The 17,291-nt window shown below is 39.3% G+C and overlaps 2 protein-coding genes across 6 annotated transcripts in view; one reads left to right on the top strand and one right to left on the bottom strand.

Annotated features, from left to right (window-relative positions):
• The window catches only part of ptpn20 (protein tyrosine phosphatase non-receptor type 20), a 34,027-nt gene extending 31,432 nt beyond the window's left edge, over window positions 1–2,595 (bottom strand). Inside the window, exon 1 of the mRNA XM_077495941.1 lies at window positions 1,865–2,595. The gene's annotated coding sequence lies outside the window, so the exon portion shown is untranslated. The remainder of the gene's footprint in view (window positions 1–1,864) is intronic.
• On the top strand, window positions 2,191–15,608 carry mapk8a (mitogen-activated protein kinase 8a). 5 transcript variants are annotated; one of them, XM_077495943.1, is made up of 12 exons: window positions 2,191–2,379; window positions 5,649–5,815; window positions 6,156–6,285; window positions 6,784–6,842; window positions 6,942–7,080; window positions 8,033–8,198; window positions 9,122–9,193; window positions 11,124–11,306; window positions 11,409–11,533; window positions 11,605–11,668; window positions 13,057–13,134; window positions 14,612–15,608. In XM_077495943.1, the coding sequence occupies exons 1-12, from the start codon at window positions 2,344–2,346 to the stop codon at window positions 14,794–14,796; spliced, it is 1,404 nt and encodes a 467-aa protein (XP_077352069.1). In that variant the 5' UTR covers window positions 2,191–2,343; the 3' UTR covers window positions 14,797–15,608. The 5 variants fall into 5 exon arrangements, with proteins under 5 accessions (XP_077352069.1, XP_077352072.1, XP_077352068.1 ...); XM_077495946.1 differs by lacking the exon at window positions 9,122–9,193 and adding an exon at window positions 8,394–8,465 and having other exon boundaries at window positions 14,607–14,783; XM_077495942.1 differs by lacking the exon at window positions 9,122–9,193 and adding an exon at window positions 8,394–8,465 and having other exon boundaries at window positions 2,192–2,379.
• Window positions 15,609–17,291: the final 1,683 nt, after the last annotated feature.

Genomic DNA, 17,291 nt, shown 5'->3' with positions numbered 1-17,291 from the left:
ATTGTCATCTATCCATTTTCTTAATCACTGATTCCTCACAAGGGTCGCAGGGGCGCTGTAGCCAATCCCAGCTGGCTTCGGGCAGTGGGCGGGGTACACCCTTAACTTGTTGCCAGCCAATCGCAGGGTATACACAGACAAACAAACAACCACACTCACAATCACACCGAGGGACAATTCAGAGCATTCATTTAACCTATCATGCATATCTTTGGAATGTGGGAGGAGACCGGAGTACCCGGAGAAAACCCACACAGGCACGGGGAGAATATGCAAACTCCACTCCACCCAGTAAGGCCGAAGCCCGAACTCGATGTCACGTCCGCAGTACTTGGAGGCGGACCTGCTAACCAGTCAGTCACTGTGCTGCCCAGTATTGTCATACGTTAAAAAAATAAAAATAAAAAAAGCGCTGAATTTTTGTTTTTAAAGTAGACGTAGAGTCTATACTTAAAAACTGTACAGTACCTGAATTCAGATGATTTTATTTCATGCAACCATTTGATGAAATAAAATTGAGTAAATTCAACCAATGTTTTTTTTAAGCATTCATGTAGGGTATACTCAGCAAAATCTTATAACACAGAATGTGATTTTATAACAAACAGTCAAAAAGCCAATGAATTGTGTGTCTCATTGATGTGTAATAGAATAGCTTGCAGTGTCTTTCTCTGACCCAATAAAAACTAACCAGCAAGCCATTTTTAGACCCAAACCCACAGTTTGGGAACACCTGCTTTCACTTGTCCAATGGCAGTGTTGTTATAATCCTAACATTACCGTAACTAGGGCTGGGTATTGCCGCCAACCTCACGATACGATACGTATCACGATACAGGGGCCACAATACGATACATATTGCGATACATGTGTATCCAACATAAGACACATTTTATTTCGTTTTTTTAAACAAAATATAGGAAAATTGGTACACTGAGACACGTGCCATGTTAAGTTTATAAGTAAAGAAATGTTGATAATCTTCCTCTGCTTTAATTTTTCTTAGCAAGACACAGTGTCCAATCTCTGGTGAGCTATTTTTGCATTAATTGAAGGCAATTAACTTCAAAGACGCTGCTGGTTTTTATTTTTTAGGTACAATGCAAGCTGCAAAGGCAAACGTTACCTGCCTATTTAAAGTAAAAAAAAAATATCTATACTGACGCCTGCGTATCGATACGTGTATTGTAATGAGGCCCGCAACGATATATTGCCATATCGATTTTTTGAGCACACCCCTAACTGTAACCTGATTACTTTGGCCACTATTAAATTCTTACTCATGTCACAGGGACTGTCAGTAAACAACAGCAGCAGAACAGTATAAATAAATAAATAAATAAATAAATAAATAAATAGAATAACTTTTATGTCAGTTGTTTGTTCCTATGCCTCACAAGGTGCTTCCTTGCAAGTCATACTAATTTAAAAAGTGCACTGAAGATGAGACCAACACATGCATACACTGGCTGTCTTAATCGTGACTTTCTAAAACATTATTTTAACCCCACCACCACCACCACCACCACTCCACCCCATGGCATTCTGTTTACCTGCTCCTGCACTTTTCAGGGGTTATATCCTAATACTCAAGATGTCTACAGTGTGGCATATTGATTTGGGCCAACAGCTACCACGTTATTGACATCCTTAATATGCTTTACAAGCAAAACAGCAGCCACACACGCAGGAGAGATGCTGCTGTTTAGAAAACGACAACTATCTTGGATGTCGGGCCTCGAACTTCCCATTATTAGTAACAATGTATGACAACATAACGGGCCTGATGCTAGAGTCATCCTTCAAGGTAAATCTCACAAAGAGGGTTCAATTTCAAGCGAGATGCTTGCTACCGCAGGCTTACCTGGTCAGTGGTCACATATGTAACCCAGCAGTGTTGTTGTGTGTGCTTGTCTTCAATTCTCCCACCACCAAACATCCAAAATAATCTTCCCGATCATCGCTTTGCTGCCTCGACGTCTCCCCGGGATGATGCGGCTCGTCCTCGGCGTGGACCTCCAGGCTGGCGGCGTGAAAGCGGTCATGGAGCCCCTGTTCAATTGCTCTTTTACCGCCTCCTCCAAGACCTGAAACTTTTTTTTTCTTAACCTGTAATTTGCTCTATTATTAGCACCTCGACGCTAAACACATAATTGGATCAGCCCTCGCGGTTTGACGGCGGCAAGTCAGAATCACCAATAGCGGGAGGCGAGAGATCTGCCACGCCGATGTAACTAATCCGTCTAACGGCGCCGAGGTGCTCAGGAGCCCCGGGAAGGACGAACCAGCTCGGCCAGGGGCTGCCTGCTTGCCTGCCTGGCCGCCTGCGTGCGCTCCGGCACAATGATCATTACACTGCGGACCCTCTTGGAACAAGGGGTAAGAAGAGACAGCTCCTACTGCGGGAGTCTGCACCGGGACGTCCAGGTGGCGCTCCTATGCGACTCTCTGCAGACCCTGCAGGGGCATCATGCGCAGCGGGTACCGCGGGGGAAGAATGAGTTGGCTGCAGGGATGATTGGACGACTATGCCGCGTTACATACACCGAGCTGCACAAAGCAGATCCAATGCTCAAAAAATTCAAGGCTCGGGGGTCAGACTGCTTGTCACAAGGCAAACAGGCAACTGATTGGGGCCCCCAAGCCATCAATTTGGCTTGGGCGCCATCTCGTGGCTCACTACAGTAGTGGAGATCGCGTTTTGTGAATTAGATGCAGTGCAGGTGTAACTAGCGTAGTAGTGGATGCTGTTTGTTTGTGATAGGTTTCTCAGGAAAAGCAATAATGTTTCCGGGTCAATTTGACCCAGGCTATATTAATGATAAAAAGCGCTTCCCAATAAACATTATCAACCGATTTCATTGCAAGTATTTCAAATTAACAATTTTAAACAAGTTTCAATATAAAATGCTATAGTTGTAGTTATTCAATGGGGGGAGGTTTATAGCAAAAACAAAAAACACACACAAAAAACTAATATTTAGACTTTTTCCACTCTTAAATGGGTGGATTTGTTTATCATTCCAAAAGCAACCCAATAAACATGATGTGGTTTTACAATTGGTTCAGTTTGACCCGTTATTTGCTCCAGAGAAACATTTTTATAGCTCCTTATTAGCTCTTTTCATTGCAAATATGTCAAAATGAACCGTTTTTTGTCTTTCTGTGCCAAGTTTGGTGGCCAAAAAGGTAACATTTGTTCTTCTACTAAGTATGCGTTTAGTGTTGTATTTAGTGTGGAGTACACTGTAAAAAAATGTAAGATAGATAAATGGATAATAAATGGATAAAACGGAAGGAAGAGCTGATGGAGATGGGTGTGTTCGTGGGACCGTGACGTGTGTAGCGCATGCGCCGTGCACCTCCCCGCTGCTGTTCGGCCTGTCAGTAGCAGCAGGCGTATGGAAACGTAGGCAAGTGGATCGGGTGAGGTCATGTGTTTTTAAGGCGCCTAGCGTAATCGATCAGCGTTGACCGGCGGCACACACGCACCGTCCGTTGCTCCGGAACGTTCTAGCGGCTCGTCTCACCGCTGGGATCCACCTACACGACGAGGTAAGATGGGGATCAGAAGCCCCCACCTCCCTCTCCGGCTCATGCTCCTTTCACGGACCTGCTTATTGTTTGGTCGTGGGGGGAGGGTCATGTGTCATTTACATGTTCAGACGCTTTTGTACGACGTATTTGCTCGCCAATTCTCCCTTTTTATTTATTACCTTATACCCGCGAACGCAGCATTCAGGCACACGAAGAAACGCCCGTTAAAGGCAGGCCCGTCGTATGGCGACATGGGAGTCATTCCCTCGGCAATAATGTGTGCTCGGTCTTGTGTTATGTATGTTCATGCATGGCTACTACTCTCCCGCTGCGGTTTGCCTGCAACCTCCTGCGAGGAGCTGCCAGGCTGGTGGTGGGGGGTCATGTGGCCAAGGTTAACTCGCAATGGAAGTGGCTACCCTTGTTAATCCGTGCGATGATGAGGAACCCATTCATTCACCTCCTTAAAATGAAAAATGTGTACCTTAATGGTATTCTTATTCTATTATGAATCATGAAACGACTGCTTCCTTTTATAACATATCGAGCAATTGCTTTGTATTGTGTCATGTCATCAAAAATGTACATTTTCAAGACAATATTCAACAACATTTTAGACAACTGAAATAAAAACAAGGTTGATGTGAATTTGTTGCAATAACGTGACACTGTCATTAAGTGCCTATGTGACTAGACTTTAGGACAGTACTTCTCAATTATTTTTTGTTATTATGCCCCCCTTCAGGAGAAGAAAACGTTTTGCTGGGTGCTCCTTGCACACTTGCAGACAATGAGAGTACCATTGCCACCTACTGTAGTGGATGCGCAATTACACCTTATTGTAGTACTGTACAGACAAAAAAAAAAAAAAAAAAAAGTTCCCTGTGGTCACCACTCTCCATTTTTATTTGCTTTGTATCTTTCAGCCTTTGATTAGCTGACGAACAGTCCAAGGATGACCCAGCCTCCAGCTCATTATAGAAATTGAATGGGTTTGGAAGTTGGTGTTGCAACCTACAGATTACATACAGGTTACAGGCTACAGGTTACATAATTTAAATTTAGTTATTCAATTGTGTCAATAAATATATTACAGATATGGTGCTGGGTGGGTTAACAATGAAACTGCAACAACCACCCTGTAACTTGTTGATAACCAGCGCAGCATATGTAATTTGTTGGCAGGATGGATGAAATGGCAGTGATTTTACAGGTGTACCTAATAATGTGTTTGCAAATTGTATAGACAGATAGATAACATACAATGCAAAGGCATTCATACCAACACAGAAGTGTGGAGCTATACTAAAGACTATTGGCATTGTCTTCCTGCACTGACCTGACTTTCAGTCACTGTGATGGATTGTTGTTGTTCCAAACGACTATAATGACCTCAGTAGTAGTAGTCCCATCAGGCTCCTCTTCTCTCAAGGTGCTGCAATGGTGCTTAATTGTTGTTTGGTGTTACACAAGCATGTCTATTTTCATGTGATGAGCGAGGCGGATGTTGCAGACGTCTTGGTGACGTCGGACGAACAGACTGAGAGCTGAGTCATTTTTCTCTGGCAATTATATCCCTCATATGGACTGCGTGTTGGCGAGAGTGGAGGAGCGGGAAGTAGGGAGGGAGGGTGGTTTTCTTCGATTACTGGACTCATACAGCTGCTTTCAAGTCTTGACATTTTTGCTTTTATGACATCTAGAAAGTACTTAGATTTTAGATATGTAACTACATCTTTGATAACCTAATTTGAAAGTTCCCTTGTTAGCTGGTGCACATACATAATGCGTAGGTACACCATGACACTGTTTGAGTTTGATAACCAAACTGGCAGTTAGTTTAAATTTGTGCATACAAGAGGTCCCGAGCTCAGTTGCGTGAGTGATGTTTAGTGTGATGGAGTTGACCTCGCGGCGCTTTGCCCTTCGGCCGTCACTGCTGATGATATCAAGACTTCCCTTTTACAGCGTTTGCTGACCAACCGCCGAGACGTAAATGCAGCTCTCGTCCCTCATTTGTAATTCTGCAAGCTTTGCTTCAAAACTGCTTCCTTGGCTACAAAGATTGTAATTTCTCTCCTTTGTTTCCGATTTGCCTTGTGTGCTCACAGAGGACATTTTTGGAAGCACAGAGAGCAGCGATTGACGATTTTGCCATGAATAAAAACAAGAAAGAAAAGGAATTCTACAGCATCGACGTCGGAGACTCGACGTTCACGGTATTAAAGCGATACCAGAACTTGAGACCCATTGGATCGGGAGCACAGGGAATTGTGTGGTGAGTGACTGTGATTGTTGGTTGTGGCCTCAACTACTTTATTTATGTATGTATGTATTTATTTATTTATTTATTACGCATATATTGCCAGACAATGTCCATGCTTTGACACAACTCATCTATGCATAATTTTTGCAAATACAACACTGCCTTTAAAACAAGAGTTCAGACCATCCCAGTTTCTATATTATGATCATAGAACATTCTCCCAACTCATTAAAAATATTACAAAAGCAGTTGTTTACCTTAAGTAAAATGCCTGTCCTTGACTTGATTTAAGACTTGTTTCCCAATCATAGCAGAAGCGACCTGAGCTGTTTGTGTCCTTGTTGTTCTTTAGCTCCGCTTACGATCAAGTCCTGGAGAGAAATGTCGCCATCAAGAAGCTGAGCCGACCCTTTCAGAACCAGACGCATGCCAAGAGGGCCTTCAGAGAGCTCGTCCTCATGAAATGTGTCAATCACAAAAATGTACGTATGCAAATCTCCTTATGCATTATTGTGGTGCCAGTTGATTATCACTAGTGATGGACAAATGATGCTTCATAGAAACTCATGAAACACATGTTTTTGACGCCTCTCTTCTGGGTTTAAAGATGCAGTGCAAATTGAATCACTTTCCATGGTATTAGCCTTTATTTTTAAATCAACAGCACCATCTAGAGGAGTAAAAAAAATGTAAGTGCTTCACGAAGCTTCATGATGCATCATTTCCCCATAAATATTACCAAATGATGTTACATAATGTACTCGAAACAATCCAGAAAATTAAAGCCTTTCCATACACCAATGATAACCTCCATTTTGAGGAAAAGAAAAAATGTAGATGACATGAAGTAAGCTACAAAGTTAGGAAAGTTGCAATAATTCAGTGTCATGTTGTGCAAATGTCCTCCCCTTGGGAAAAGACAAAGCCATATGTGATTTATTACAAATTCCAATTTCTAATTCATTCATTTTCACCCGCAGATCATCGGCCTATTAAATGTTTTCACACCCCAAAAATCATTAGAAGAATTTCAAGATGTGTAAGTGGCTCATTTTTGTTTTCTTTTAAGAGCATTGGTACATTTTAGCAAAGCGTAGCAATTTCATTTTCCTCCATAATTGTTTGTATTGATTTCCAGCTACTTGGTAATGGAGCTGATGGATGCCAACCTGTGCCAGGTCATTCAGATGGAGCTGGACCACGAGAGGTTGTCTTATCTGCTCTATCAGATGCTGTGCGGCATCAAACACCTCCACGCTGCCGGCATCATTCACAGGGTAAGTTTTGGCCAATCAGAATTGTGTGTTCCACAATTAAGGCCACGAAAAGTCCGCATCCTATTATGAAGTCCAGTGGAAGGGAGGATTCATGAAATACCAATGCTTGACGAAGCTTGGTACAATAGAAATGACTCAGTGTGAGTGCGACCTTAAGCCCAATGCAATATTTGACACAGCTGGCACACTTTTAGATGAATCTCATCCTGTTGATCTCCCACTGGGTGATTCATATTCTTCTACGCTGGCGTTTTTTTACTCATAGATTCAATGTCATTCAAAAGACAGAGTCAATTGAGCGTAGTTCTTTTTATAGCCCAACTCTGAAATATGGAGGACCAAAACAGCCCCAAAAAAAAAAAAAGTCGAAATAAAAATATCTATAAAAAATCTAATTTAAAAAATAAATACAAAAAATAATGTAAATTTAAGTAAAATAATGAAAAAATAAAAAAGAAATACATGTGGAAATAAATAAAAACTAAATAGAACTAAATATACATCAATAAATAAAAACGCTCTGCTCACCTTTATTTATTTCATGTTGCAGTCAACGTCAGCATGGAATGCGCAAGGATATGTTATTCAAATGAGAGGGTGGTCCTAAGTGTGTGCCCTAACTTGTGTATTTCATGCTGACATTGTCTGCAGCATGAAATAAATATGAGAGCAGGGCGCTTTCATCTATTGATTGATATTTAATTCTATTTAGATATTTTTGTATTTATTTCCCCAGTTATTTTTGATAATTCTGTTTATTTATTGACTTTTTTTTTTTTTTACATTTGTATATTTATGTATATGTATTTAATCTAACTTATGTTGTTTTATTTCCATTTATATTATTTATATATTTTGTATATTCTTATTCTTCTTTTCAATTCTTATTTTCACTTGTGCATTTCTTGTGAACGTCACTGGTTGCTGGCTGACTGTTGTTCCGTCTCTTCAGGATCTCAAGCCCAGCAACATTGTGGTGAAGTCAGACTGCACTCTGAAAATTTTAGACTTTGGCCTGGCTCGAACTGCTGCCACGGGTCTCCTCATGACGCCTTACGTGGTGACGCGTTACTACAGAGCACCTGAAGTCATCTTGGGCATGGGCTACCAAGCTAACGGTATGGCTCCTCGCTGCATCGGCTCCTGTCCGTTTTTCTGGCATTAAAAGTGAATTGCATAACATAACACAGTATCACTTTGCCCTTAAGAAGAATGAATTCTTTGCGTTGCTCTTTAAAAATTGCCACAAGCTCACTAACCAGCAACGAATGGTCTAACATGTTATGGTGTGTTCCTCTTTACTTAACCACTAGTGGATATTTGGTCTGTGGGCTGCATACTGGCTGAAATGGTTCGCCATAAAATCCTTTTCCCAGGACGGGATTGTATCCTTATGGCTTCCACTTTGTCTGGTCGCACTGATATTCTATTTGTCAAATGTTTAAATTGTTTGTTTATTTTGCATCATTACTAACACTGCAAAAACTAAAACCTAACAAGACCAGGTATCTCAAATCAAGCCAAAATATGCTTGTTCCTTGTCTGTCAAGATATTAATTATTGCCTGGCAGTAGAATTTCACTTTCGTCCAAGTACTTTTTCCTATTTTATTTTATTTCATTTTATTTTATTTTATTTTATTTTATTTTATTTTGTCTGTGTGATATTAGAACTATATAGGACAGACTCGGTGGATTTTTTTTTTAGGCTTGCTATGGTAACTTATTTTCAAAATATTGCCACGTCATTGTTTCATCCTCCTTTGGCAGATAATTTTAGTTAAATTAACATGACTTAATTAAATTAACATGAACTTTTTGGCTTGTTTTTCAAGACCATTTTTTTGCAGCATAGTAATTTGTTTCTGTTGTTTAATCCATCCTGCATGCACTGCTTGTATGTAATGATGTTCATTACTGCACACCACGTCAAGGTCATTACCTCCATTTGTCTCATGTTTGCTGATTTTAATTTATTTTTATTTGCTGTGACTCCTTTGTTTGCATGTCCACCCCTGTATCATCTGAACGTCCACTCCCAGTGGATGTGTGGTCAATGGGCTGCATAGTGGCCGAGATGATCAGGGGAAGTGTGTTGTTCCCCGGCACTGATCGTATCCTTCCCCCATCATTTGTGCTCCAATGCATCATTGCTTCATTCAGCGTGAAGAGACCTGACACCATTTCCTCCAACTTGCCTCGACATCCTCTCCGCCCCTTGCCATCCACATCCACATTTTTACTGTGACCGTCACTGTGCTTGTAGAATGACATTGTCGTATACTTTAATGTCAAATAGCTTTATTGTAGCAGTTTAATACAGTTGCAACGTAGCATAACATTGCAGTTTCACCCTCCTTAGGTTGGTTTCCCAGGAACAGCAATAATGTTCCTGGGTCAATTTGACCCAGGCTATATTTAATGATTAAAAACGCATCCACCTAAACATTATAAACAATTTAATTGGAAATATCTGACATGAACCACTTTTAACAACTAAAGTTTCATAATGAAATACTTCTATATGTAATTTTTAACTTTGGAACGGGTCTGTTTGACCTGGACTGTTTTTAATGTCATTAAAGCACCCTGATAATGAATTATAGCTCACTACCAGTTTTCAGTGCAAATTTGTCCAAATTTACCATTTTAATGGTCTGTTGGAGTTGTAATATTAATTGCAAAAAACTACCAATTTGTAGTTCATAAACTTTAATGGGTCAGTTTGACCCAGGCTATGTACAATGTTCCGAAAGCATTCAGATAAACATTAGTAGCCATTTGAATTAAAAATATGTCAAAGCGAACCATTCAAATTGAGAAGGCATAGAACTACTATTTTGTAGGTTTGTAGGGGGTTAATAACAAAAAAAAGATGATTTTTTTTTTTTTTTTAACAATTCAATTACAATTGTAAAAGTAAACAATTTTAATGTGTTAAGACGTTTCATAGCTAAAATAAAATAATTAATATTTTCACATTTTGTCACTCTTAAAATGGGTCAATTTGACCCGGAATGTTTAATATTCCAAAGTCAACTCAATAAACATTGTTTATGGCTTAATGTTTTCATTGCACATACACTAAAATTGGCCATATCTTATAGTCTGTTGATTAGATGTTTCATTGGCTGTTTGGTCATTTTGTCTCATTACATCCTCAATGTTCTGAAAGCTCTTGAGAAAAAAATAGCATAGCTACTTATTAACTGTTTTCATTTCAAATTTTGCCATAATGATGAACCAACAATTAGTCTGTTATGGAGCAATACTGCAAAATGGGTAGCTGCCTGGATTGTATTGTAAACCTGTATTCACACAACATTGTGGATTTGTGCCATGTGCCAATTAGTTGTCGACTGCGTCATCCACTTAGGTTAAGTTAATGCCATATCCGAACAGATAGGTAAGAAGAACTGTTTTTTTTTATTATTATTATTATTTTTATTTTTTTAACTGTACTGTTATTGCAGTTTATAAATATCCACACAATGGGATTAAATTGTTCTTTTGTGCACATGGGATAGTAGTCCAAATGAATGTCAATGCTACAGCCATTATTGACCAAAACAGCAGCACCAAAGCGCATAAACCTTTGGCTAAACAGTCTCTTAGATTAATTAAAGTGTGGAGATTTTCTGTGTGTTTAAACAAGTTCCCTGTGCCGGATTTAAGATTATTATGTAATGAGTAGACATCTTTAACCCAGATTAGCGCTTCAGTAGAGTCTGATGCAAACACTCCATGTTTATGTTTCAGGGAGGGGATCCACACAATTTATTTGTTCCACTCCTTCTGCCTTGTTTTTTGTCATTTTGTTTACCACTCCAGTTTCACCTGACATTGTGATACTGCATAACAGTAATACTGTTTACTATATGTCTAAAAAGGTACAAATGTAATGAACAAATAATTGCCTCAAACCTGAAAGAGTTTACCCAATCTGTAGTTGAGTATATAAACACCAATATGTGCATGAATATTGTATGTATGGAGTGCAATGAGCTTGTATGTGGATCTTCTTCCTTAATACGCACACGTCAGACATTGACCAATGGAACAAAGTCATCGAGCAGCTAGGCACACCATCTCAGGACTTTCTCATGAAGCTTAACCAGTCAGTAAGAACATACGTGGAAAACAGGCCACGCTACGCTGGATACACCTTTGAGAAACTCTTCCCGGATGTTCTTTTCCCCGCTGATTCCGATCACAACAAACTGAAAGGTGCTGCTTTCTTCTGTTATCGATTATCAGCGTATCAAGGGATAATTCGCACCTTACGTGATCAATAGTGCAACAACGTAGCTGTTTGTTTCTTCCCTTCAGCGAGCCAAGCAAGAGACCTCTTATCTAAGATGTTAGTGATCGATGCCTCCAAGCGCATATCTGTAGATGAGGCCCTGCAGCACCCCTACATCAACGTTTGGTACGACCCAGCTGAAGTGGAGGCGGTAGGTATTACTGCGCAACACACATTTTTGTATTATTCAAGATTCTTATTGAGCCATTTTGTCATCCTCAGCCACCACCGAAGGTCCTTGACAAGCAGCTGGATGAGAGGGAGCACACCGTGGAGGAGTGGAAAGGTGTGATGACAAATTTTTCAAAGCCTTTCCACACAATAAGAGCGTCAAGTGTGATTAACCATTTAAAAACATACATTTTTGAAGGATGTGTATCAATCAGTAATCAGTAGAGCCTTCAAAACACAAACCATCCACTGATGGCGGTTGTTTAATTTCAAAGTTATTTTCCTCTTAAGAATCATGTTAACTCATTCACTGCCTTTGACAAGTATACTTGTCAATTGTATTTTTTAGAACCGGGATAACTGGGGACTAATCTGACTATGCTCCACAGTAAATGTCAAACTTGGAAACAACTTTACTGATGCCCAACCACCGGTAGATGACATCATTGCCCCATTTTATACGAAATAAACACAGTTTCAGAGTCCATGGGAGAAATGGCTGTATTTTGGCAAACCTACATTTTTCTACTGTCAATTATAAAAGAACGGGACGTGACAAAATGTAGGGAGTCTATTCTGCTATAGCTTGATGTTTTATCCATACATCAGTTCCTTTGGAAATTAGACCAGGGGTGTCAAGCTCATTTTAATTCAGGGGCCACTTTGCCCTAAATTTAATCACAAGTGGGCCGGACCAGTTTGTCCGTTGCCTAATAAGATATAAATAACGGTATGTATTTCCTTTTTTGTGTGTGTAAGTAATGAAATAATTGTGTGTTTTTTTTGTTTTGTTTTTTTACTGTCTAATTGCAGAGTAATCTGAAATTTCTTAAAAATGACTTTTTTTTTCTTCTTTTTTTTCTCTTTTTTTTTAACATCAAATCCTGAGTAACAGCCAGAATGTCATTTAAGTGTGTCATCAGTGCATCCTTCAGTGAACAAAATTGGCAACGGTTAATTTTAGTGAAAAATGTCAGTTTGTCGTCACGGGCTGTAGGTTTGAACCTAAAATTTATAGTCTTGGAATTTTGGTAGAAACCAGAATTTCCACAAGAGATAGAACACATGATTTGAACCCAGAACCTCAAAACAGGGACAGATATGCGATGCCTAAGTAAGTGCCATTTTATTTTCCTATTTAATGTCACAAGTTGGTAAAACTCCAAATTATGCCCTCGTAGTCCATTTATCACAGTATCATTAAACGCCGGTCTTGAAATCCCTGAAAGGTTTTCAATGTCTTCTGAGAGGGAGTAGTGAGGCAGAAGCGCTACTTTTCTTTTGAGCGTCCAAGATGAGCTCATCCTAAACTCTACCAGGTGATAATGACCCCGCACTCATTTTAGAAGGCTCACTCCATCACACGCCTTGTCCAAATTAGAAACATGATGCTGTTTGGAGTGTGCAGAATGCAAAACACACTGGGGTGGACGGAAAGAGAGACAGTGGTCCAGATGGTGTCGAGTACTAATCAGTTCTTCCTCTTTGCTTGGCCGTGCGTAGGGCTGATCTATAAGGAAGTGAGTGACTGGGAGGAGTGGTCAAAAAATGGAGTGATTCGAGGACAGCCGTCTCCGCTAGGTGAGTCATCTTTGTAACTTTAGGTCAGACGGCTCTGTCATGAGAGTACGGAGGCAGTTTCTCATATACCGTATGTGACATAAAAAGCATTAAATATGTCCAAAGGCATTAAAAATGTTAATACAGTTGATGGAAAAACATTGTTTTCATGCTTTATTTTACATACAATGTTGTGCAAAGAGGGCACTATAATGAAATTTAGCAATAATAAATATGATATAAAAAAAATATATTATTATTATTATTATTATTATTATCATTATTATATTGGGAACAAGAAGCAACTCATGGACTCCAGGTTATTTTGTTTATTGTAAATTACAATTAGTTAACAGTCCCCACAAATTGCCCATGAGTTGCTTCTTGTTCCCAATACCAAGTCGTCTGATTTTGAAAAGAAAACTGTGATGTTCCTGTCACCAATATCAAACATGAAACACTAATCCCACCTAGTGGCAGAAAATTACCTCATCACAAATAGGGGTGGTAACCTCTGGGTACTTCAAGATACGCTATGATATGCGATACAAGGCTCACGATAAAGATTATCTCATGATATGATGATACCGTGATTAGCGATATATTGCTCAGGTAATAAATCCATGATAATCTACGATAAAACTAATAATAAAATAATAATATAAAATAGATAATAAATAAAAAAATAAATAATATATAATAATATAAATACTTGATAGATATATTATATTATATTATATTATATTATATTATATATGACACGCTCCCCCTAGTGGCCCGCCAAGTAATTGCTCAATAAGTCATGAACGATGGAGACGTTATCGTGGCTGTATATTAACTACAAATATCGTGATACTTGCATAGACGTGTCGATAATCTATCGGGAGACAAAGTACAATTTATCGCGATATTGATATATCATCATACTCCTAATCACAAACGTATGATTGACCCGATGTTTTACACTCCTTTTAACTGTTTAGTATGTAGTTTTAACTTCGAATAACTATGAATTACTTACTACGATGTATTTGAGAGCGTATGAAAAATTAAGTTTATAGTACAGTTAGAACAGACATAACATGATTAATCGTGAGTTAACTATGGAACTCAAGCAAATAATTATGATTTCAAAATTTGATCAACTGACAGTCCTAATATGCAAACTGTATACAGTATATGTGTGCGCGTATGTGTATATACAGTATTACAGAAATTACATTTGTTTTAAGTAAATTACAAACAGCATTAGGTTAAACTTGCTCATACCTACAGAAAACCCTGAATAAATGTCTAATACTGCCAGATTACTGAGCAGTTTTGACCCATCTCTTCATGTGTATTGGATGTCAATGTTGCACGCACCCCTGGTGGTCAAGGCTTGTATTGTACTTCTCTTTCCCTGTAAACTTGTACCTGCACTGACTGCGGTCTAGTAATCCCAGAACCGTGTGTACTTCGATGAAACCTATACGTTGACGTGTTTTTCGCAGCACAGGTGCAGCAGTGATTGACAGCCCCCCTCAACCTTCCTCCTCGTCCTCCTCCTCCTCATCAGCCAACGACGTTTCATCCATGTCCACGGAGCCCACCGACCCCAGCAGCGACCCCACGGTGACCTCGGAAACGGACAGCAGTCTGGATAGCCACACCTCCCTTGGTGCTCTGGCGTGTTGCAGATAACAAACACACACACACACACACACACACACTTAAGCATAAATTTTCGTCAGTGCACCTTACATAGTGTTTGAGATGGGAAGGTTTATAGGCCAATGGAAGTTCTCATGTTAGTTTGTAGAGCTGCGATTTCAATGTACAGTTTGTTGTTATTGCCCGATACTACTGTAAAGGATTGTGGTTTTAAATTGTATCACTATTATTGTATTTTTGCTGCAAAGAATCAAGAGTATGTTTTGATGTCAACATTGTTTGTAATGAAAGGGAGGCGTTGAAATTTCTGCATTGACGTTTTCTTTTCGCTCCAGCGACACAGTGGGATGGCGCACTGCGAGCACCGCACTGTTATTTTTTAATATATTTTTCAAATGCTGACGCAGCATATTGTATTACATTTTTTGGGAAGGGGTGGGGTAAGACATTTGAATGAATCCACTGTTAAGTAAAGGACATTTTTTAAATGTGGAAATGAATGCATACTTGCTCTTTCTCATATTCTAAATTTTCCGTCAGCTTATGCCACCTAACTTGTCAACCGTTTTCCCCCCTGTTCAGTTTTAGTGTTGCATATACTGTAAATCTAATGTATTTTCTTATTTAGCTCTTAATTTTTTAGTTAAAGAACAGTGTGAATGTAGGAACAATACAGACTAACTCACTTGCTTCAAAATTTGTGCGTAACAATGAATTCCATTTTGGGGGACAATGTTCATTATGTATGGTATTTAATCTATATTATTTAAGTGCCCTTACGAAGTTAACTGATTTTTTTTTTCTTTTAAAGGGGAAGTCAACCCCCCCCCCCCCCCCCCCCACCCTCCCAAAAAAAATATTCTAGACAATAATAATGTTAAAGGTGATCTCACTATTCTAAAAATAGCTTTGTAATGAGTGATTATTACATTTGTGGAATGAGTTAAACAGCAAAATACAGCTGTTTTAATCCCTCTCAGGGGCTGGCCATTTTGCCACTTGCTGTCGACTAAAGATGACATCAATGTTGCTCAGGTCGCAGATAACCAATCACAGCTAGCTTCAGGAAACAGGTGAGCTGTGATTGGTTGTTGCCTGAGCCCTGAGCAACAGTGATGTCATCTTCAAACAGTCGACAGCGAGTGCCAAAATGGTTGTCCCCTGAAATGGACTAAATCGGCTGTTTTTTGCCTCATAACTCATATTCCACAAATGTAATATTAGTCAGAATGTTATGTTTATACTAATGAGGTCACATGACATATTATTGTCAAATGTTTAAGGTTGACTTCCACTTTAAGTCCTCTCCGTGGCAGAGTTGAGTTCTACCTCTCAGACACACACGTTTTTGATGCTACAGTATGCATATCACACAAACAAAGATTCATTTTTTGTTCCGTGTATATATATATTATTTATTTATTTATTCCAAGTGCAAATGCATTTGTTGTATGTAATGTACATGTAGCTCAAAAGTACTGTTTCTAATGCATTTTGTTTCCTATATTTCATTGCATTGTTTTCTGTGCAATACGATTAGTAGATTAGTCAATGGGGTGTACATTATACTGTCGATGTACTGTATGTGTGGGAGTTTGCAAACAAGTCATTTTCAGGCCTCCACAGTTGTTCCCTTTAGATGTCTGATGACTCAAGGTTCCCAGCGTGTCGCGTCTTTACAATGATCATGTTCGGGCACTCCAAGCAGTAACTGCACTTGCTCCCAGAATGCACTTGGGGATTGTGATGCATGTCCTCACATTTGCTAGGCCATATCTTCAATGACTGTTGTGGCTGCCTCTTTTATTGAGTAGTTTTCCTCCCCTTAACCGCCTCAAGTGTAAAGTATTCTTCACACGTTGGATTAAGTGCAGGAACAAGAAAGTCATTCAGCATTACCGGGATGGCAAGTCGGTCTTCTGATGGGTTGTAAAGCACTGGCGACACAATATTAAACCTGAGGTTTTTTTAATGGATGAATTGTATGGAGGTGTCACCATACATTTTAAAAAAAAAAGAAAAAAAAAAGAAAAACTGTTCACCTCCAACTCAAGCAAATAAAAAAGTTGAATTTGAACAATTGTCTTTGTTCGTTTTTCCCTCATTTCTATAGCTTATTAGCGACACAGTGGACAAGTGGTGTGCAAATCTGCTGCACATTTGTAGGTTGTGTGTATCTGGGCTCTAGGTACCAGGGCAAGCAAACAACATAGCAGAAGTCATTGTTCATTATCACACTGTCCACAGTCATGTTTGTATGCATGTGTGCATGCACGCTAAAATGCTAGGACTGATTTACATGATTTTTTTTCCTGACAGACAAGCCCTTGTGCTAATAGGGAAGACACTGTTACACGTTAAACAAGACTTGAAAAAATAAAAATAGTGGTAGTAGTTAGTGTGATACATTTTCGGCACCCTACTATAGTTGGTCAGTCACTGCAATGACAACACTATTTCACTACGTATGGCCATTCATGGCTTTGTTTTCACAGTAAATAGAAGGATGGAGTTGACAGTTGACG

The sequence above is a fragment of the Festucalex cinctus genome, chromosome 14 (assembly GCF_051991245.1).
Source record: "Festucalex cinctus isolate MCC-2025b chromosome 14, RoL_Fcin_1.0, whole genome shotgun sequence".
Taxonomy (NCBI): domain Eukaryota; kingdom Metazoa; phylum Chordata; class Actinopteri; order Syngnathiformes; family Syngnathidae; genus Festucalex; species Festucalex cinctus.
This window is presented reverse-complemented; position numbering and strand designations above follow the sequence as displayed.